The sequence below is a fragment of the Clarias gariepinus genome, chromosome 6, assembly GCF_024256425.1.
Source record: "Clarias gariepinus isolate MV-2021 ecotype Netherlands chromosome 6, CGAR_prim_01v2, whole genome shotgun sequence".
Lineage (NCBI taxonomy): Eukaryota > Metazoa > Chordata > Actinopteri > Siluriformes > Clariidae > Clarias > Clarias gariepinus.
Window position 1 is genome coordinate 8,623,978 of NC_071105.1, and position 24,197 is coordinate 8,648,174.

General features: G+C 36.9%; 1 protein-coding gene across 2 annotated transcripts; it reads right to left on the minus strand.

Annotated features, from left to right (window-relative positions):
- Positions 1-1,585: 1,585 nt before the first annotated feature.
- Positions 1,586-19,082, minus strand: il23r (interleukin 23 receptor). 2 transcript variants are annotated; one of them, XM_053499259.1, is made up of 13 exons: positions 19,005-19,082; positions 18,840-18,928; positions 18,481-18,753; positions 16,105-16,241; positions 15,842-16,004; positions 14,677-14,759; positions 13,610-13,814; positions 11,132-11,320; positions 10,839-10,934; positions 6,103-6,189; positions 5,621-5,708; positions 4,375-4,465; positions 1,586-2,645 (listed from the first exon to the last, which is right to left on the minus strand). In XM_053499259.1, the coding sequence occupies exons 2-13, from the start codon at positions 18,901-18,903 to the stop codon at positions 2,178-2,180; spliced, it is 1,944 nt and encodes a 647-aa protein (XP_053355234.1). In that variant the 5' UTR covers positions 18,904-18,928; positions 19,005-19,082; the 3' UTR covers positions 1,586-2,177. The 2 variants fall into 2 exon arrangements, with proteins under 2 accessions (XP_053355234.1, XP_053355233.1); XM_053499258.1 differs by having other exon boundaries at positions 11,132-11,323.
- Between the last annotated feature and the right edge of the window lie 5,115 nt (positions 19,083-24,197).

Genomic DNA, 24,197 nt, shown 5'->3' on the forward strand with positions numbered 1-24,197 from the left:
TTTGGAGTGGCCTAGTCAAAGTCCTGACCTGAATCCTATTGAGATGTTGTGGCATGACCTTAAAAAGGCGGTTCATGCTAGAAAACCCTCAAATAAAGCTGAATTACAACAATTCTGCAAAGATGAGTGGGCCAAAATTCCTCCAGAGCTCTGTAAAAGACTCGTTGCAAGTTATCGCAAACGCTTGATTGCAGTTATTGCTGCTAAGGGTGGCCCAACCAGTTATTAGGTTCAGGGGGCAAATACTTTTTCACACAGGGCATGGATTTTTAGGTATGGATTTTTTTCTCCCTAAATAATAAAAACCATCATTTAAAAAACTGCATTTTGTGTTTACTTGTGTTATCTTTAACTAATAGTTAAATGTGTTTGATGATCAGAAACATTTTGTGTGACAAACATGCAAAAGAATAAGAAATCAGGAAGGGGGCAAATAGTTTTTCACACCACTGTATTTCCAACCACTCAGCATTCAGCATCATTAGTATATTAATCACTGGCCTGATCATGTGTTATCATCTGTTTCTCACTAGTTCTTGCCTAAAGTTGGATTTTTTTTTTTAATGCTTGAATGATTCATAGGTCACTGTGTGGCTTAACGAACAAAAAGAATTTCTCTGAAACTGCTTGGGTACGGGGCTGAAAATGAGAGACAAAAAGGGCTGGAATCCTATTTCTCAAACAACAAAAAAAATTATAAAACATTTATATTATATTATATATATATATATATATATATATATATATATATATATATATATATATATATATTAAGGGGGGCTGAAAACTTTTGCACTATACTTTATGTGCATTGCATCCTTTCCTCAATATACTTTAATGCCTTGCTTTTAATTTATCTTATCTACAGCAGTACAGGAGTGATACCATCTTTTCTCATATGGTGCCCAGTGTATGCGCTGAGTCAATTTATGTGGTGAGGAAGGTGTGTAAATCAGGAAAATCTGCAGGTCATAAAACCAACACACTGGCTCATTGGTTAGCATTTGAGTGATAATGGTTTGTTATCTAATCACGGTTTGTAGTCTCTACAAACCACCCATGTCATTTCACTTTCAGTGAGTTCAGCAACTAAAGCAAACCCTACCACCTCTATCTGTTGTTGCATAAACCGTTATATCACTTGACTGTCACTGGTGCTGATTGAAGGGAAAAAGACCAAAACCCGCTGCATCGTTAATCTAAAGAGTCATTCATGTACTTCCTCCTGCTGACAATCTTCAGCATTTACGTCACTTGTACTGTAAATCTTGTCTGGAGATTTGTGATTTTTAGGTCTGTCTTTATATATGCAGTGAAACCTCGGATTGCGAGTAACACGGTTTGCGAGTGTACCGCAAGACGAGCAAAGATTTTCCATTTTTTGACTCGAAAAACGAGCATGCGCTTCGTGTTTTAACGCCGAGCGTCACATGATCACAACTGAGCCAACGTTTTTTCTCTCTCTTGCGCTGCGGAATTGTGGGTAATAGTCTCCCCTGCTGGGTCTTAGTGCGGGTCTCTTACTGGTATAATCAACATCCGTGCACGCGTGTACTGTTTACTATAACACTGTGACCACGTGTGTGTGTGTGTGTAAAACAGCTTTTATTTTGTGTCTGTATGCGTGTGTGTACAGTGCACGTGTAAAGTAAAAACAAGTCTCATTAGAGAGGTTAAAGATCCATTTTCTCTCTCTCCTCAAAGCTGCTCTTTGTGTCTGTGTGTCTGTATATATACTGTATATTTATATATATATATATAAAATTATATAATATATAGCTTTTTTAAAAAAAAACAAGATTCCTCAAATCTTGTTCAAGGCTTTAAACAGGCCTGCCTAGAAGAACCTCATGATGGATATTTATTTTTATTTTATTAATGTGCGGTGGTCGTGTGGTTAGGGATCTGGATTCCTTATCGGCAGGTTATAGGGGTTTAGTAAATGTAAATCTTTGGCTCAGTTCCCATATAATTAGCATTACGTTAAACGTGATTGATGCAGTGGAACATGAAATCCTTTTACAGTCAAGGATTTTCACATTGTCAAAAAAATAAAAAAAATGTTAAAAGTCTCTGTAGTCTGCAGACCTCCCTGAGCTGGGAAAGGAGGTCTGTCTTCATGAGAAAGGTCTCTCAAGCACCTTGGTCACCGAGTCACTGTCTGTCTGGCTTTGATGCTAGTTCCGATCACCATTTCCGGTTTCTGCAAACCTCCCTTCTGTCCACATGTTTCCATCTAAAGCAGTAGAGGTAAAAAAGGGGAATCCATTTACAAGATCCATAGATACAGGTCTCCCATCCACAGTCAAGCAGTTTGGCAGAGATGCATGCATTCCTTGATTTAGAAAAAAATGCTGTCCAAACGTATCAAATACGGGCGAGCAGAAATCCACCCAAGGAGGCTCATCTTCTTCCCTTTCGGCCACCTCACACGCCGCCTCTGCTCCTTGAGAAATCATGATTTGTGGTTTATAAGAACAGACTGTCCAGTCTGGCGCAACTGTCCTCTCCTCTGTGATTAATTCTTTGTGCACGATGGGGTACGAGACCTTCCTTTCCACAGGTGGACTGTAGTCCTCAACTGGGGATAATGGTGGGTCGTTGTCCACGGGTTGCCAGCACAGATCAGAACCACATCTCTCATCCTAAGAACAAAAACAAGCCTGATCATGTGTATAAAGTACATATATACATACATATACTGTATAGAAACAGCAGTAGACAGTTTTGTAGCCTACTTTTTTATAAAAGAGAAAAATAACACTTTGAAGGAAAGCTATGGCAGGAACATGTGAGACATACAGAACTCATCCAAAGTCTTCAACCCCCTTAATTCTCCATATTTGGCTTTCAAAGAGCAAGACTTTCTTTTTTTTAAGTAGACTTAAGGAACAGTTCTCCAGGCTTCCTGAAGGATTTTCTTTTGTCTCTTATTTTCAGCCCAGTCCCAGTACTTGAGTGGTTTCAGAGGAATGTTTTTTTTGTTTGTTTGTTTGCTTGTTGCACCACACAGTGACCTATGAATCATTCAGAATAAAAAAAAAAAACTAACTTAAGGAGAAACAGGTGCTGAATGTTGAGTAGGTGGTACAGACGAGAGGGAAAATGAGGTTGCTGCTTCGGTTGTTAAATAAACAACCAGATTTTAAATCATAAATTTAGGCATTTTGCCGCTTAAAAGTAAAAAGTAAAAAAAAAAATCCCGCAATTTTTTAATTTCATCTACATCATTTTTTTTAATAGGAGGTGACTCAAGACTTTTGCTCAGTACTATATAACAATCTTTTTTTGGCCAAGTTGTAATATCAAAATTTAATTGACCTTTTTTAAATTTTATTTTAAAGTACATATACCGAAAGAAAAGAAAGCAGTCTAGTACTATCTACAGTGGATCGATTCATTTTTTGTAAGTAAAAATGCTTAAATGTTATGATCCTGGATAGAAGGATGTTCTTTGTGTCTAATTAAGGAAAATCATGAGTTATGCAGCCATGCAACTGTCACATAAATAGACAAAGTTTCGTACACTTCCATAATTCGTTGTAAATCTCTTATATTTATTCGCTCCATCGACTAGACTCGACTCAAGTTTTCAGCTGTACCCATTCCTCAGTACTCCTCCATGTCTATTTTCACACTTGCCCCACAACATGTAATGTGGTGTTACTTCTGCAATGCTAAACCTTTTGCTGTTATTGTTTTTAACTTTGCAAGCTGCTGTCAGATGTGACCCCAATGCTTTTTCAAAGCAGTCACATTCTGCTTGCCTTGCAACCACCTTCCATAGGCTTTACATGTAAAACTGGTGGTTGAAAAAATACCAAATGTGAAAGCACCTTTACATACAAGTGTAAGTGCCAGACTAAATACATTTAAACTAAGAACGTTTATACGGTTGGATTAAAACGAAATGTGATTCAAATGAAATTGTTGGAAAAATGAAAGCTAACCCCACCTCTACGTATTCTTAATCTCAAACGTTGTATATGAATAATCATAAAGAGCTGAAAATGACAGAATTAATTATTGTGTCTAAAAGAAAATATTTACTTTTTCCCCGAGTCATGAAAAAAAAGAAATCAGTCTTTTTCACCTTTTTGTTTGAAATATATCATCTCTTAAACATACAGTAATACAGTTAATACAGTATAATCATAAAGGTTCCTAGCTTCCTAAAGTGATTCAGTTTGGTACCCTGTCTGGTGTAAGCTTCTGCATGATTCTCCTTAGATATAATTAAATCCTAGATTAATCCGAGTCTAAGTTTGTTGATTAATTAGCAAAATACCATATATACGAGCACAAACCTAAAATTGAGATTATAAACATTATAAAACAACAAGGATGTGCGAAGCATTTAGAACATGTAAGTACCTTCAGTAATTTGATGGCATTGCTGTTTCCAAGCTTGGGTAAGTTCTGAAAAAGCCAAGAGGGTCCCATTGACACACAGACCTTCCTTATTCTGTTAAAAAAAAAAAAAAAAAAGGAATTACAGCGGCTTGTAGTTAGTTGTGAAATTTACAACTTTAGTGATCAGATTCTAAAAGGGAATGTTCATGGCCAAATCCCAAATTCAGTAAAACTACTATATTAAAAATTCAATTTCTATTTCTATTTCCTCCAATTTCTACTCCACTCATCCTGTAACATGGCTGTAAAAAGCACAACAACCATATACTATACAGTAAATACTGTATATACGTACACATACCGGCTATAACACTATACCATTATGACCACCTGCATAATATTAAGTAGATACCCCATTTTCCACCAAAACACTAATGACCTGTGTGTTATGACATCTCTCAAAGGAAACCAGTAACCTTTTCAGCAATTTAAGTTACACTAGCTCCTTTCTTGGACCAGACTGCGCGCATGGATTTTGCATGTTCTCCCCGTGCTTGGTGGGTTTCTTCCGAATGCTTCGGTTTCCTCCCACAGTCCAAGGACATGCAGGTTAGGCTAATTGGCGTTCCCAATTTGCCCATAGTGTGGGCAAATGTATGTGTGTGCGCCCTACGATGGATTGGCACCCTATCTAGAGTGTACCCCTCCTTGTGCCCTAAGCCTCCTGGGATAGGCTCCAGATCCCCACGACCCTGAATACAGGATAAAGCGGTGTAGAAGATAAGTGAGTGAAAACTCCCTAAGATGGCAATAGGAGGAAACCTTGAGAGGAACCCATCCTCATTTGGGTGACAATGGATAGCAGGAATTGTTGTGCAGGCATACTGTGTGTTACGCAGCTGGAAGTTCAATATAAGTCTTTAAATGAATATGGAGTCCAGTTTGTTACTGGAGGCTCAGGTAGAATGTAGAACACTCTGCATGTGCATCAATAAGCCGTGGGCCCTCATGTCACTTTTGGTATGTCCTGACCACTACAGCCTCGGAACATCTCACAAGAGCTGCAGTTTTGGAGTTGCTCAGTGTATGCTTGTCGGTATATATACATAATTCCCTATTCTTTTGTTCTGTTTTAATTACCATAACAATACGCTATTCATTGTCTTTTATGGTTATTTTACATTTAATGTAATTTAGCTTTTCTTAAATCTTTCTTTATGTAAGGCGATTTGAATGAACTCTGACTATGAACTGCACTATGTCTTACCTTTGTCGTGTACATTTCAAGTACATTAGATTCACAATGATAATTAAAGGAACAGCGATTATGAGGCAAATCCCAACTACAAGTCCATCTGAAAATAAAAAAAAATGTATATGTAAAAAAAAAAAAAACAGCAGCAATTTAGCAACATACTGTAAATAATGAAGAAAGGATTAAAAGCAAAAACATTATGGTGATGGAAAAGTCGGTTTTATGGGTAGTTATTTTATTTTTATTATTTTATTAACACTGCTTATGGTAGATTTCTTTAGATAGAACCTTGTTTAATTCTGACTGGACTTGCACTCTATTCGTCTTTCTAGAGCTATGTATACATAGAGGTTTTTGACGGTAGGAATACCAATAAGTATAATTGCTACTCCTGACCCATTTTATACATGACAAAATAAATTGATCTGTACGGTATGGATAACTGCTGCTAAATCTCTCAAAGGCCTTCTTAAGCGACAAAAAAACAGACTTACTTTTCATTTTTCCTGCAGGAGATTGCACTGGTGAGATCTGTAGACCAACATGAGGACCAATGATATCCTCGAGTGTTGTCCCAGTGTCTGTAAATAGAGGAATGGTATAATAAAATTATAGATTTTATATTTGGATGCAAATTTATTTATTTGTATAGTGCTTTTAACAATGGAATTTGTCATAAAGCATAAATGCCAGTTGCAAATTTTACCATATGTTAAAAAAATCACATATCACCTGTGATATCAGTCAAGTGCGATTGAAGCCCTATTTGGGCTGGATTAGTTATACATAATGACTAATGGAGCTCTCTGATTTTCTTGTCCTGATCTTTAATGTCAATCCTTTTTTAATGAATTTCTAACATTGAAATGGGATGTACACCAGTCAGCCATAAGCTTAACACCACTGCCAGGTGAATTGAACAACATCGCTTATTAATTATATATCACTAAACTGTGGACAGGATCATAGGCACACAATGTCTATCTACACTTAAAGGGGTAACAAGTGCCTGCCCATCTGGTCTGATCCGACAGAAAAGCCAATGCATCACAGATAGCAGAAAAAGTCAATGCTGGCCATGATAAAAAGGCACCAGAACACCCAATGCACGAAAGCTTGCCACACACAAAGTCCAGCTGGCAAAGATGTCAGAACTGTTGACCCAGCCTCTAAGGTGCCCGGTCCAAATGCGATCAAGAATCCATGAGATATCTTGGGCAAACAAGACTGATCCACAGTGGTCTCACCCCACATTCCACAGGACCCAAAATATCCCCTCCCTGCCAATGTCCTCATGCCAGACACCAGAGCCCACCTCAAGGGACTTGTGGAGTCATGCTCCGAGGGGCCAGAGCTCCCCTTTTGGCACAAGCTAAACCCAAAACCAAGGTTTTATTTCAATTTTATTGTTAATAGTTTTAAAGTTTTGTTTGACCGTTGTATATAGTATACTGCACTTTCCATTTAAATGCATGTTGGTAATAATTCCACTATATTCTTTAAGTAAAAGGAGCTAGGAGTTAAGAAGCAGAACAATAAATATAGATACTATTTAAAAGGCTGAGTCAAGGAAGTGATATTTCTGGTTGTTCCTATCACAGGTACAGTAGATCTCACAAACATGTTAAGTTGTTAATATAACCTGTTAATGAGCACACACGACATCAAGTGGCTATAATAGGTGTAAAGAAAAAACAAGTCCGTAAGAGTAAAAATATGAGGCATTCACAGTATAGTTAAGGCACTGAAACCTATATTTAAATTTGTATATAGATTGTTAATGCTGTGTGAATCCGTATTAAGTGCTTCAAGTGTCCTATTTAAGAGATTATGTCTTCCACTACCTAACAGAAATCAACCATCTGCAATTACAGTACATCTCTTTCATGAAACACCTGACGCATGTCATAAATGAGGGGTGTTCACATCAAAACTGGACTTTTGATAAAATTGTTTTGTGAAGTGTAAAACTGATTGACATATACAGAAGACGTCAAGCACAGTACGCTGATGAGAATCTTAGCCACATTTGAATGGCTAAAGAAGGCCGTAGATGCATGAATGAGAGATCCGGCCAAGGAGACATACAGAACATACAAATCCTTAAAAAAGGGACAGATGACTTTTTACAAACTTGAGGAAGAGACACATCTGTCTGTTAGAGCTGTACACAAAATCATTTACCAACACCAACTATACATTACAGGAACTGGGCTGGGGGTTATTACCACATCTCCCGTACAGTCCTGACATCACTCTAAACCGTTTCCATATAATGAGGTCAGTAAAGGAGTTCCTAGGAGGCCAGAGTTTCAGACGTGGAGCAGGTAGGCTGGTCACGGGATAGAACTTTTTATCTAATGTTATCCAAGCTCTTGTAAAATGCTGGGATGAATGCATTACTTATATAGAAAGATAAAGGGAGGTTTAACTCTCATAGATATGTTCTCTTATTCCGCACCATCAAAAGTCCTGGTTCGACTTGAACACCCATCGTATATGATTATATAAACATATATACTTATGCTGTATACGGTTACACATATATAAGGTGGTCCATAAATGGAGTGTGATACCTCCACTTCACACCACATGATTTGCTTTGCTATATATATATATATATACACACAGAGTATCATGCTGCTTAGGAAGTGTGTAGAGGAATTGAAAATACTGAGCTTTTTTAAGGGTGAGTTTAATGCACTAGTTGTTAGAACTCCACATACGACATACCTCAGTTAGACACAAAGCCCAAGAGACACAAAACTAACTGATACTTTTTAAATGTCCCCGAGCGTCTCTGTATTTCAACAGAACATTGGTAGACAATAGTGAGCCGCTCGAGTTTAACAAGTTGCTTGGAACATTTCTTTCGTACAGAGTGACACATCATCCGTTTAGTGCCTCTACTTCCTGTTACATGTTAAACCACATGTTAAAAAAAGCAGCTTATTGACACAGTCCACCGAAACGGCTCGACTGCAGTGAGGACACAGGTCGGCCAACTGGCTAAGAGGTTACTTTGTTCCATCGACCATGAAATTGTACTGCTAGGGAATAAAATGGTATTACACATATTAAAAATCATTTGTTATATCTAATAAGATCTCAATATGTTTTCTGACTGCGACCAAGCAGATGAATTTCCACATATTTTTGTATTTCTAAAACCCAGACCCATAAGATGGAATGTTCTACATGTGTTTTTTATTCTCACACTCTCAAGCTAAAGTGAGACACTCAGTAAAGCCATCAGGCGGGTGATTCACACATTCAGATTACTGGAAGAGGATGCAAACTTTCTCAGTATATGGTGGAAAAACCTGCTGTCACAATGTGGGTTTGAGTATCAAGCCCAGAGACAGGTAAACTCTTTCCATTATCCATGTGTAATTCAATTGTAGATTATAGATTTAATGGGAATTTTAAGGGCAGTTCAAATCATTAATAAAAAAACAAACAGGTATTTAAAAAAAAAAAAGAATTGATGTTCATGTAACCAGTTTAACTAGCGTGATAAACATGCATGTTTACATGAGTGTTTGTTAAAACCATACACCACATAAGACTTCCTCCCCCACAATCCTTTGCCCCCCTCCTCCACACATTATGCATGTATGCAAGCACACAGCAGCACACAGCCTCATGATGACATGTATAATGTGGTCTATATTTGGTAAGTCTTTCATGAAATGTGCAGTCAGTTATCATGACATTTCCCCAAGTTCACTACAGTCCGAAGGTGTTGATCACATTTTTCTGTACTGTACATACATACACTCATTAAGAGTGCCTTACAGTGTTCCTTTTATTTTATTTTATTTTTTTAATTTAATTCAGTTTGTGGAATTTAATAGAACCAAGTGTCTATAATAAGATTTGCTAATAAGTTACTAGAGAAACTACATTGCTGAATATACCATGTTACATGCCTCTTTATCACCCTCTCTGGTAGAAAATCGCTATTGTAGGTGGTGTGTGGGACGTGTCCTGTGCTACATCCTTGTCTACCGCATAAGTTAATCTGAGTAGCAAATCAGTGCATATTGAAGCCCTTGTCATTACTGTACCACAAACCGCACAGTGTGTACTAAGAAGTAGGCCTTAACAGTAATGACAACGCTCGTGTCCTACTAACACGATGTGAGGAGAAACCCTTGATTCTGAACTAGATGAAAAGAGAGAAACTTCTCTTCCACAAGATTCTTGACCTTTAGCTAAAGGTCAATTAGCCATTAGCGAGCTAACTGCTTCCAGCTTGCTTCTGTATAAGTGTTTCACTGGGCTAATCACAGTTAGCATCATGGTTAACCATATTTAAAATCAACAGATAGTTAGCTAATGACAGCTCCCTGCCCAAAATATAGACTTTACCTTGTGTTAAGGGAAAAGCTGATCCAATCTATAACTGTTGTTGACAAGCTAGCAGATTCCATTCTACCATGAAGGCAGTTCTGGCCTCGACTGATACAGACAGCTGTTCTTCCTAGGAAATGTTTATAACCAAGAGATTTTTACGACTAATTTAAGCTTCATGCCAATGTCCTAATACCGAAGTCATTTTAGGTTGTCTTTATGGAGGTACAGCTTATTATAACGGAGATACCCTCTTAAGGAGTTTTTATAGTTTCTACAGACAACCTGAAGACTAATCGACATGCTCACTGGTTTCTTAACAACTGCTTCCTTGTGCACTGCCATCATTGGTTATGTATCTAGGATTGTGTGATGTACCTATCAAAACATTATACCCAAATCCTCCGATCAGCCATAACATTAAAACCTTAAAAAATATGTTTAGCTCTAACCCCCTCAAGCCATTACTCCACAAAAACCAGTACATTAGCAGCAGACTCTTTGGAGCCTCCATGGTTAAGACCTGTTTGTCCAGCACATCTCATTAGATTGAGATCTGGGAAATTTGGAGGCTGGATTACAAACCTTGACTGTTTGCCTGCTGAGCCTCATACACAGCAATCTGTGATGCGTTGAGGGTTCTGCCACCTTTCTATCACCCCCAACCTCTCTGTCTATATATATACTGTATATAGGAACCTCTGTTTTCTGTCCAACTAGGGACAGTAGAGGCCAGTGGTGACCATTGTATTTATTCCCATTTTTACGACTGTGATGGGATTATCACACACGCATGTTAGACAAACATGAATGAAATACTGACTAACCCTGAGGGTTTCTATGCAAAGGCAAATAAAACACTGCATGAACATACCTTTCTTAATCATATGGATTTGTTTAAAAGAAGGACATGACACTCCATCACTGGTCTCAACAAAAAATGAAATGTTACACAGAGACGGGGGTGTAGCTGAAATGAAAAAACAAAAACATATGGGAACACAGTTCTGAATGTCATACATATGCATTAATATTATACTGTATGTATATATACATATATAAACATCTTTTCAATTAAAAAAATCACCAATTCAGATATTTATCAAGGGGTGCCTAAACTTTTGCATAAGACTGTATAATATATAGAGAGAGATGATTTTCTCTTACCCTGAATGTATAATGAGTTGTAGTGTTTGTCATTTCTCTTCCACTGTACTTGTAGAGGGGCGCACTGCCACTGAACTACAAAGCCCAGCATTTCCTTTGAAGTTCTATTTGAGAAGTCATGTGAGGCCCACATAAGGTTTATGCCGCCCCCTGTTGCATGGTTTGAGTTTATATCTGGTGATTGTATGCCTGCTGAATTATAACAGAATGTCATTTTGTTTTTTATTCGATTCATGCATACAGTAAATGATAGCTTGTAATTTCATTTTGATTCAGTGCATGACCAGTTGAGCAACTCCAGAATCATATAACCATCAAATCATTTGGTGACAGATGTGATTAATCTCAATATAATAATTCATCCAAATTGTTCCAATTAATCACCAACACCAAAAACATAGACAGTGCCGATTGAAAGTTTTTAGACCTTTCAAGTTTTCCACACCGTGTTATGTTTCACACTCATCTCAAATTGTTTCCTCTCATCATTTAACACACAATACTCCACAATGCCCAGTAAAAACAGATATTGAGAGTGTTTTAGTTTATGTAAAAATCCCATTTAAGCAACCTTTCAGATCCTTTGTTATGACACTTGTAATTCTCTGGATATAATTATTAAACGCACACACCTGTCTATATAACTGTCTATCACAGTAAGTGGTGTATGTCAGAGTAAAAAATTAAGAAAATTATCTGTTAACATTACTATAAGTAATTAACATTACTATAAATCAGATCATGAGCTCCTTCTTGCAAAAGCAAGAGGCTTACAGAAGGACAAATATTGCTCCAGCACTCTCCCAATCAGGCCTTTATGCCACAGTGGCCTAACAGAAGTCACTCCTCATTAAAAGGCGCATGACACCCTGCTGGGAGTTTTCTAAAAAGCCCCTGGTGGACTCTCAGACCATGAGAAACAAAATACTCCAGTTTGATGATATAATTTCACTTTTTAAAATACTATATGTGGAAAAAAAACGAGGCAAAGTGCATCACCTCATTAACACCATCTCTACTGTCAGGCATGGTGGTGGCAGCATCATGGTGTTGTAGGGATGTTTTACTGGGACTGGGAGACTAGTCCCTACAGACGGAAAAACACACCGCCAAGAAAACACAGAACAACTTTGTAAAAGTCGTGAAGTCTTCCAGTCAGAGTCTGGACCTGAACCTAATAGAGCATCCCTGGAGAGACCTTAAAATGGCTGTGTGCTGACAGTCCCCATAAATCCTAATTGACCTTGAACGATTCAGCCAAAAAGAAGGAAAGAAACATCCAAAAGAATAGTCTGCCAAGTTTGCAGCATCATTCACAAGCAGAATCGAGGCTGTTGTTGCTGCCAAAGGGACTTTAACCAAGCACTAAGCACTTTTTAAAAAATAAATTACCAAAACACTATTTAAAAAAAAAAATGTATGTGTTTACTTTGTGCGTAAAATGATAAGGGAAATATATTTGAATCCATTTTAGACAACGGTAAATACACCCCCCTAATTTCAGCAACAACATCTATTGTAAAAAAGGAAAATACTATAAAAATGAAAGTTGGATATACTGTAGAGTAGTGAATGTGCAGCATGTAGAAAGGTTCACATTTACTGTCCTCTGAAAATAACTCAATATACAGCCATTATTGTCAAAATAGCTGGCAACAAAAGTAAGTGCACCCTAAGTGTTAACAGGTGTACATTTTCAAAGTCACATGTCCTATTTATCACGATTAAGGTCGTGCTTGATAACGATAGTGCTCACACAAAATACTGATAATTTGGACATGTTCACTTAAGGGTGTACTCATTTTCGTTGCCAGTTATTTAGACAATAAAGTCTGCATGTCGAGTTATTGTTACATGAAGGTAAATATTGACTACTCTAAAGTATATCCAGTTTTCATTTCTATAGTATTGTCTCTTAAGGACATATAATAAAGAAGTTGCCGAAATGTGAGGGGTGTACTCACTTTTGTGACATACTGTAAGCGTAAATCATGATAAAATGTGGAAAACCTTAACGGTTTTTAAATTTCACAAAATACATTGTGCATAATTATCACTACCTTGAGCTTTTGCACATTTTTTGTAGTGCTTTAACATGGAACTGAAATAAACTTACTTTAACTTACTGTAGACTTATGTGATGAATCTATACAAAATACCTAATGCTAATAATATGAGGAAAATCATTATGGTTTATAATAAAGACCTATAAAAAGTTGCATAAATAGATGCAGAAGTATTCACCCCCTTTGATGGTTGCTTCTCTGGTTAATGCTCAACTTGATGGAAAAGTGTTACCCTAATTTCTGTACAATGTGCCCCTACATTTAGGGCCGATTTTTGTGTAGATTCACAACATAAAATCCGAACTGTGTCAATTTCAGTTCCAACTTTTGCCAAAATGTGTAATAGTTCAAGCTGCACTTTGGTGTTGTGCAACATCAGCCATGCTATGAAATATATATAAAAATGCCTCACCTGAACAGGTCAGTCTCACTAAAGCTGGTGGTGAGCTTCCTGCTGATGTAACAGCACTGACGTTCAGCTCCGTCACCGCCAGGGGCAGCTGAAGTGTGTACTGGCTGTCAGTTGTTGAGCAATTCAGTACGTGGGTGGCTCCTTTCTGTCGATAGACTATTTCATAATGGTGCAAGACTCCTTTATAATCCTCTGTACCTAAAGGCTGGTGATGAGTCAAGTCACACATGCCAAGACACGTTTTCTTATTACTAGACCTCATTTTAATTTGATGAACAGTTTCCAACCAAGCTTACAAATACCCACAGTGCTAATTGAATCGCTTGAGAAGTAACATACTAATTAAATGATGTGATGCACCCAACATTAGCTAGATTTTTGGTGACCATGCACAGCTATTAAAGTAAAAACAAGCTGTTAAGTTAAACTGAATTAAACTAAGAATTATTGCTTGATATGCCTATGCCTATACACAATGGGTGTGAAAAGGTTTGCATATGCTCTATCAGCAAACAACAGAGCATGTTAAAGCCTCTTGGCCAGGTGTCCTTTGGTCCATACCATACATACATCAAAACAACAAAAGTCATGAAGACATAAGTTTTATGAAGAACAAAAGATAAACGTACAAAAGGAATCACATGCACATGTTACAGTTGGACAAAAGGGTTCAATCAAGCCACAGGAAATTGCATGAACACAGGGGACGGTAGCTAAAGTCATGTAATTTAAACCATGTGCAAGAAACCGTTTATTTGATAAACCAATAGCTACGTTTGCTAGAAAGCTAACTTTAGGCCACCAGTTTAAATCTCTGGCCTTGTTCAATCTCAGATTAGTTCAATCATGTAAGTGACACAAGTAACCAGATTCCAGCATTTGCCTGTACATAGTGTAAATGGTGCTGTTTGTGTTTTGGCCCATAGAGGGAGCAGTGCGACTTCAGATTGCCTTTGGATATCTAATCATCATGTCAAAATATGAATGACGTCTAAAGTGAAACTGTAGCCGTGGTATGCACGTGGTTTCAATCCCTCCACTAATTACACCTCGGTGTAAATACCAACCTTCCACATGACGGTCACATTCTGAGTGTCAGTCTGTTCATTTCTCGTGATTATCCTCCACACATCGAGCTTGGTCGAGGGTGCTGTGGAAGAGCATCAAAAAGAAATCGATAGTCAAAACAGATAGAGATCATATTTAAATACATAATAAAGTTTCATTAGAAACACTTTACTAGTGCTGGGTAAGACCCCCATTTCCCTTCAGAACTGCTTTAATTCTTCATGGCATAGATTCAATAAGGTGCTGAAAACATTCTGTGGACATTAAGAGATGGAGATTTTCAGCTTAAATTGTCTTCGATTTTCCAATTTTAGTGAATCAGTGTGAATTATAGCCTCATTTCCTGTTTGTAGTTGACAGAAGTGGCACCTTCTGTGGTCTTCTGCTGCTGTAGCCCATTTGATTCAAGGTTCAACCTGTTGTGTGTTCAAAATTGGTCTTCAGCATACCTTGGTTATGACGAGACGTTACTTGAGTTACTGTTGCCTTTCAAACAGCTTGAACCAGATTGGCCATTCTGGTCTGACCTCTGGCATCAACAAGGCATCGCCAGACAAAGAACTGTATATTTGATCTTTTTCAGAACCAACAACCCTGCCACACTCAAAGTCACTTAAATCACCATTCTGATGCTCGGGTTTGAACTTCAGCAGATCGTCTTGATCATGTCCACATGCCTAAATGCACTGAGTTGCTGTCGTATGATTGGTTGATTAGATATTTGCATTAACGTTCGGTTAAATAGGTGTACCTAATGAAGTGGCCAGTGAGGGCGAGGTGATAGTGACTGAGAAGTTCACTTTGCTGAAGCTCTGTTACCCAAACTGTATATTAAGGTAAATAAGTACTAATATCAAAATATAAGTAAATCATTTGAATGTTGTGATAATAAAAAAAATATATACATGTATATCAAGATGCTGCATAAGATGGATAATATTTTCTGACACTCATCTGACATTAATTTTAAGAATAATGATGTTACAGTCAATGAATCATAATTACTTTTACAGTTCATACCAAGTGACTGTTTAATATCTCAGAATGACTGTATTTTTAAAGATAAGAAAAAGTCAAGTGATGTACGAGTACCAAAACATATACTGATATAAAATGAAAAAATCCTTAATGTGAGTATTGCTTATAAATTTGAGCTGCTTTCACCTTTGCCAGGGCTGCTCTGCCTGAACGTCTTACTCCACAAACTGCAGTTATACGTCACCGAAGCTGTGCAGACTCTCAGTTCAAACTTATACGACGTCAGCGGCTTTAACTTCTCCAGCAGCACAAGCATCCCTCTGTGAGTCTGAGTCACATTTCCCTTCTCCTATTTAGATATAAAAGGTGTTTTAACTGAATTTGCCTTCAGTTTGTTTAGCTTCTAAAAACAGTGTGATCTTGTATATCCATAATAGAGCAGCTCTTACCCAGTTCGAATTACCCATCTGAAACCTCAGCTCAGGTTTTAGATCCTCCATGCTGTCGGAGCTGTGCCAGTGTACGGTGGGGGAGAGGGAACCTTTTGCGAATACCATTTTTCTAATTTGTGGTCGACTTGGAATTGCTGCGAAAAAAGTTTAAAAAGAACAAAAATAAGAAGTTTTCTTCAATATTAAAACCCAATCATCCAACTATTCATCTAATCATATAAAGTAATTATGAATCATACAGAATCAAATCAGTGCGCTAAGGCAATGCTTTACATAAATATTACCTTAGCTAACATTTGTTTACATTAAAAAACTATATCCTTAACAACGGTGAAACCTTAGCGTTAAACTTGTTTAAATGTCTAAATGGTAGTGTTTAAAGTGTGTGATGCAATGCCACACTTAAAATCTCACTTCTGTTTATTATATGATATATTCTATATACATAATTAAATTAAGTGTAACTGCATACAGTATCAAAAGCAAACGCAAAAAAAAAACTAAAAATAAATCCATTTCAGTAACTCATGTGTTATATAATAAATAAAGAGTATAAGTATTGATATTTGATCGACGTCAGGCCTCCAAGTGGAAATACGTACTGACGCGTCTACAGTATATACCCCATGTTTACTGTACTGTAACCACTTAAGATCATATTTAATGATCTTATGAGGAATAATGAGGATTGCACCAAAAGTAACCCAGAAGTTGGCTTTTTTGTTAACTGACGTAGGTCTTTTACTTGCTTTGTACTTGATCATGGAGGAGCTCTTGATTATTTGTCACAGCACAGCAAAATGTATTTATTTTTTTGGGCTGTAGAACGAATAATTTAAGTTTCCATTATTTCCTATGGGAAAATAAAATTTGGTTTACGCGTGTTTTGGAACACGAGCCCACTTCCGGAACGAATTAAGTTGTAATCCGAGGTTCCACTGTATATAATTCTGGGGTCAGAGCTCCACATAGAGCACCCTGGAGCAGATAGAGTTAAGTGCGTTGGTCAAGGGCTCAACAGTGGCAACTTGAACACCTAACCTTGTGTTCAGTAATTTAGAACCTTAACCGTTTGAGCTACCTCCTCCACTTCCCTTATACAAAGCTACTACTCCACACAGTCTACATCAAAACAGAGGCATTTGCTCCATCATTGAACCCAACTCTCAGATCAGCTTTAAAAATTCCCTTTTTGTCTCAGATAATGGTGTCAAACTACAGAATGTTTACAGAGATGACACCACTAACAAGAGCAATGTGCACAGGAGGATGAAGAACTTTAAAGTAGGAGAACCAACACTGAATACAAACCACCCGGTGGGAACCCAGTGGGAGGACCTTTGTATAGAGAAAGAGGTACTCTACCTACCTGTGTGATTTGAATGACCTACATCAAGTAATAAAAAGTCATGCCCGTGTTTGCATTACTTTCGGTAATGATTCATATTCATATATAATGATTCATAGAATTATTATTATTCTTGGATGCTATAAATACTGGTTACTGTATGTGCTTTATTAGACTTACTTTATCTATCATATATACAGTATATATATACAGTATATCTATATTTATATATAAAAACCAGTGAAATTCTTTATTCTTAACATATCCCAGCTTTTAGTTAGTGCAGGGTCAGCCATTATACAGCGTCTCTGAAACTGACAGGGTATAGTGCCTTGTTTAAGAGCCCGACCTGTTGGAGCTGGGGCTAGAAACTGCCGACCATCCGATCATTAACTCCTTGAGCCTTAACACACACTGAGCCACCACCATTGTTGTTTACTCATTTGTTAAAAATGTAAATGTAAAATAATTAAGTAAATCATCTCAATAAAGGGAATCTTAATAGGCAATGTTAAAAACAGAAATTATTTGGCTTCTGTAGTACCTATATCGTAAATTTGCTACCAGTTTTACTCAGTTGGAGAAAATGACTTGGCTGTTCAAATACAATATATTACATTACACCAGATACCAGTCATATTCTCAAAGAGCCAGAGTGGCTGCAGGTTTCACTTTCGGCACCTGCTCAGTCTGTTGATCATTATCACTATTATGTCAGTCTGATTGGACTAATTTACTGATTTTTAGATCCAGCACCAGATCCTCTCATTCATTATAAGAAGTCAATTAATCCTAAGAAAAGTATACTTTCGTCAGTAAACAGATTTGTAGAGCCTATCAAACTTTTAGATTATCTAAGCAAGACAAGCACACGGTTAGACAAGCTCGGTATAATGATTGTTAACGTAATTTCAAGTTTTTTTATTTTTTATAGATAAGTCTTAAAACTGAACTGCTATTTATTTACAAGCATACATCTCGAAGACAACTATGATGCAGAGAATTGGAAAAAAGGCCGAACATACGATTAGCTATGATGTCCCGTCCGCAGATAATGTGATGCTTCCCTTGTATTTCCAATAAGCAATAGAGCGAGAATTTTGGCTCGTTCACAAGCACTTGTGCAGTCACACTGGAGCAGCTGGTCTTCCTTAGAAATTCCTTCTGATTGAACTTCATGATGAAGACCCTGCCACAACTCACAGTGCTGGATTGGCAGTGTACCGTCAGGTTGGAGCCCATGGGAATCCTGTCTTGATCTATGATCAGCTGTCCAGTACAAGCCACTTTATAACAGCCTAAGAGATGAGAGACAGAGGATCTAATATCAAAATGTACCATAACTTAACAAGGCTACACAGATAATCATGACAAGCTCAGTCACCTCTTAGTTCGCAGTTGAGTAATACAAGAAGGACAAGTCGCAAGGCTTCTGTGAAGATATCCATGTCACGATTTTCCTTCGCCGGCTCTCTTGAAAAACAAATCATAAGGAACAATAAAATCTCCTATCTCTATGCTTTTAGCTATACAGATCACAGTGACTTACCATATCTCTGCTTTTCTTCCTTGTCTGATGAAGCGATTATCTCAGACTCTACTCTGTTCGGATGACCCATATGTGCTCTCACGAAGCGTTCAGGTCTCAGACTGATAAAAAAGGGGGAAAAATAGACTTTGAGCAAGATCGTGAGGTTTCTCAACCATCATGTGCCGTCCTCTGATGTCATTTAGCCCCGTTGCAAAATGTTCAGCTCTTTCTCACCGACTGTGTTCTCGTTTAAGGGGAGATGACCTAGTTGTGTGGTTTTTATACTTTATGTTTGAACTTCAAGAGCCTGTCTTTGCATGTGGATGTTCCACTTCATCAACTTTACAGTCAACACAGAGTTTTCAGGTTGATAACCGAAAATTTGAGTTACTGGAGGACTATAAAAGCTTTTAACATTTTTTCCCACATCATTTTTTGATGTTTTTTGTAATTATGTGACCCAAGAATAATGTATCAGAGGGCACAGATCATCATAGGGTCAAAATTTGTCCTTATCACATTGAGGAGTCATAGGAAGTGTCAAGTTATAAGAAATATATTTAGTTATATTAGTTCATAACTATAATGCATATCAAGAAAAACAAACCATATTATTAAAAACCATACAGTATCAATGTAGTCTAATTGGTATTCATGAACAAAATCCATTAGTCCTGAAAAGTGAAGACGAGAGGGGAAATGAGGTTGCTGTCGAAGTTTTTACTAAAACAATTTTTTTTTATTGTATCTTAAATCACTATGCAGCTTGTCAAAGTAAAATATTTGTTCCCATTTCTTTAATTTCATCTATATTAATCTAAAGACCTTTGCACAGTAGTATATAATTTTTTTGTATTGATTTATACAATACTCTGGTTATTGGTTAAATATTATGAATTTTACAAATGATGCAGAAAAACTGCTAAACTTTGCATCTTTATCTGCAGCTTTTTAGTTTGATATAATCCACAATTATACATTTTCTATGTTAAAACACAGCAGAATTAATCATTATTAATGTTAACTACTAAAACTTTAAAAAACTATGGCATCATAAACTTAGACTGTCAAAGAATAATCAAAATTAATTAACAAATGCTGTAGTATAAAATGTTTTTATTTTATCAAACTATAATTATACTAATTAATCAAGTCTTTTTTAATCACTCAAGCATCCGTTACACTGCATCAGATAATAAGCCTTCAATTACTTTCCTATGCATTTTCACACCCTAAAAATATGACATTCGTAAGCAATAATAAAAGTGACAGCTGTGACTGTAAAGAAGAGATTTACAGTACCGTCCCTTCACGTGCTCGTCATCGTCAGTGTGCTCATGTGGGACAGTGTGAAGAGGTATTAGAAGGACATAGTTAACATCTGATTTTTGTTGTTGTTGTTGTAATCATGATAATCATTATCTTCAAAGAGACTTGTGGAAAAACCCCTTTCACTGAGTAGCGCAATATAGAACTTCAAAAGATGTATGACATCATCTGGTAGTGTAATTTATGCAAAAAAAAAAAGCTACATAAAAAAAAATCCTTACAGTGTATTTTGGAATTTATATTTGAATGGAGAAAAATGAAACAGGACATAGAGCTGAAATGTGATGAACACGTGCAGAAAATCAATCTTAATGCAATTTTGAATCTCGGGAAAGTGATAACCACAATTCTAAAAACAATATAAGGAAGTGGAAAAGTGAAGCAGCCAGAAGTTATTTAATTATGCAAGCTGCACTATCTCAACTGTAGACTACTGATTTGGCAAAATGAACCAAAATTTAAAATCTAATAACAGTAAAGCCCTAGTTGGTCCAAGACATTGTTAAAAGTTAGCATTTTTGTCTTTTTATAACCTTAAAACGCCATTTCTCAAATTTGTTTCCTCAAAATATTTCCTTAAAAAAAAAAAAACTTTCTCTGATATCAGAAATATATCATTTATTTTATCTGAAACTGTTATGAGCTTTTTTATTATCTGACCCGACATATTAAAAATAATAATTTAGAGGTATTTCATCCCCCCGGTGTGCGTGTGTGTACAATTTGGGGTAATTCCCCGGGGGGAAATAGCTTCTTTTATTGCTCATAAAAATATATTTAAAGACATTCTGCCTAGTAATTACTCATTGCGTTTTTTTAAAGGAATTAAGTATAATCTTGTTTTTATCAGTATTTGACTAATCATTCTTATCTTGTGGTTCTTATTCTTAGCTTGTGACGTTCTTATTAGTTCCTTCCTTGACCAACTTTACAAGCTGATAACTTGACTACAATTCACATTCCAGTTCAAACATTTCATAAGGTTTTAAATTAAATACTATTAATTATAATAATGAATTCATGCTTTTTGAGTATAAAGACTTGAAATGATTTGTTGGGAATAATATCACCCTAGATGCACTTTATTAACCCAACTAATAATAGAAACAATCAAACAATTGATCTTTAAGGGCCACTTTTATAGAGCCAAATACATTTACACTATAAATCACAGTAAAGAGTAAGTTTATATCAATGAGTATGACGCCATGGTGGCAGACGGAACAGATGGCGATTTTTTCTGAGTGTTTTACGCCGTCCCAAATGTTGTGTGAGCAGCAGTTCAAAAAGATGTGGTTAGCTGGTCACGTATCTTGGAGGAGGCATGTGATAGATTTTGACAGAGATAAGTGGGAACTGCCTATGACTGAATTACTGAGAAAATTAAGAGAAAATTCAGCCTAGATTTAAACATTGATACTGGGTGTAATGGACGGAATGTGTCTAAGCCCCAGGCACCAACTAACTAAGGCTGTTCTATAACTCTGGTGCACTGTAAGACAAAGCTCTGCAACTGTTGAAGCTTTAATTAGTCGAGGTATTAATAAAGAGCCTGCACCCTTTGACCAAAAATCATAAAAGAACAAACATTCATTCAGGTGCTGTGGTGTAACCCAATTCAGAGCTTTATATATCATTAGTAGTATTTACAGAGAGAAATATTAAATGTGCATAAGATAAGGGTGATATGATTTAATCTCCTAGTTCTGGATTTTTTTCTGTTTATGCACCTATTGGATCATCCAGACAGCAATTTGTTTCTGCATAGTAGTAACAATATGTACTGCCAGTATGTTTCTTATCTTAGCAATGTTTCATAAAGATTGCTATCTTAGAAGATGTTAATTATATAAGCTTTAAATAATGGACCATAGTAAATATTCATATAAAAATTATAAAAAATTCAATAAAAAATTAGCTGGAAGCATATTAAAGCTAAATAGGTGCTGCACGTTGTTCTTATGACTGTCACCTTGCACCTCCAGGGTCCGGGTTCGATTCCCGGCCGGGTTCGATTCCCCTCTCTGTGTGCATGGAGTTCGCACGTTCTCCCTGTGTTTGGTGGGTTTCTTCTGGGTACTCTGGTTTCCTCTTACAGTCCAAAGACATGTAGGTTAGGTTGATTGCCCATAGTGTGTGAATGAGTGTGTCAGTGTGGTATGTGTCTGTCCAGGGTGTACCCCGCCTTGTGCCCTAAGTCTCCTGGAATGGGCTCCAGGTCCCCGCGACCCTAAATACAGGATAAAGCGGTATAGAAGATGAGTAAGTGAGAGAGTTGTTCTAATGTAAATATTTGTTTTTTGTCTTAATGAAAGGAAGTTACACAACGTCCATGGATTTAAACATAGCCCAATATGGACACCCCCAAGATCTTCTGGGAACTGGTTCCAGTTGTGGTAAGCATAAAGGTTTAATGCTGCTTCATCATTGCTAACAATGATCTTTTCAAAAAATGGTCTTTCAAAAAATTAAGAAAAAAGCAATTCCGTCTATCTGAAAATAAGATGCCTCTATGTAGTAGTTGGAAAAAAAAAGCACTTTAACCTACATAGAGCGAGTTATGTGGTCTGTTGACCCCAATTCTCTAACGGAAAAACTGAATCAGTAATCACTTTGAGGTCAAGCTAGTCTACAGTCTTTAAAAACAAAAGATCCAAACAAACTAATTTTAGGGTTGTGTTGATCAGGCAGAATCATCGACTCACTTCTACTGTAAATCACACCTAAACTCTTTAATGGTTTAATACACACATGATCAAAGGGAAGACATTCAAGAAGGTTTAATTGAAGAAGTTGAAAGGTTCTTGGATAGCTTGCTAAAGGATGGTGAATTGAAATAATCAAAAGAGCAGGAATCAAAAATTCTAATAAGATTAGGTAATGTGCCGAGTTTCCATCTAACTAACTGGATTATCTGTGTTAAAAAAAGAAGGATTATTTATGTTTTAATTTTGCTCTTACAGCTAGTCTTGCCTGTAATTGCGGATGGTACACAATGTACATCCTCTTATAGGACTAAAGCATACCTTAGAAACTTCTCTCACGCTATGCACCTCCCTAATCTTCTCCTCCCTCCATCCTGGTGCTCTTCTTCTGCTTAGAGCTTCCTTTTCCTAAGAACCATGCACTGGTACTGATAATGGCTAAAGCAAGGGTGTTAATCCGGATCCAGAAGGTACCGATGTGGGTTCCGGCTTTCATTCCAACCAAGCAGAAGCAACACCTGATTCCAACTATTTAATTGGTTGTTCTAATCAGGTGTGGTCTCTGCTTAGTTGAAATAAAAACTTACACACACCGTGGCCATTTCTAGTTAATATTTGACACCATTGGCCTAATAGTTGCACTTCTGAATATAGTTTAAGGCCAAGCCTAACTTCTTATCCAATGGGTAACATCACTTGCGGTTACAGATTTACAGTAAAGCTACGATGTCTATATATATATCCTTTTAAAAAATAGTGTGTGTTTGTTGTTTGTTTGTTTGTATGGAAGCTGCTTTCCACACAGTAGTAAAGTCTGAACTAACAGCATATAGTTGTGGAAGAAAACTGACTCATACAGTAACTATTAGGTGTCAGTTAGAAAAGGATTGGTTTCATTTTGAGTCTGATTTATCTCAAGGTTTCCTCTACTCATCTCAGGGAACGATTTCTCGCCACCATTCCTTCTGGCTTGTTTAATCAGGATTTTAATCCATATTTCTCTAAAGATGCTTTGTGACAATGTCTTTTGGTTAAAGCACAAGGCTGCACACACAGTTCATAAGTCAGTGTGCCAAAAGACATCGTCCGGTGCACCTGGTGCTATTCTGAGCATGTGCATTACCACGTTTGCAATTTCATCATAGACAGCAAGTTACTGTATAACAAGGAGCGAACG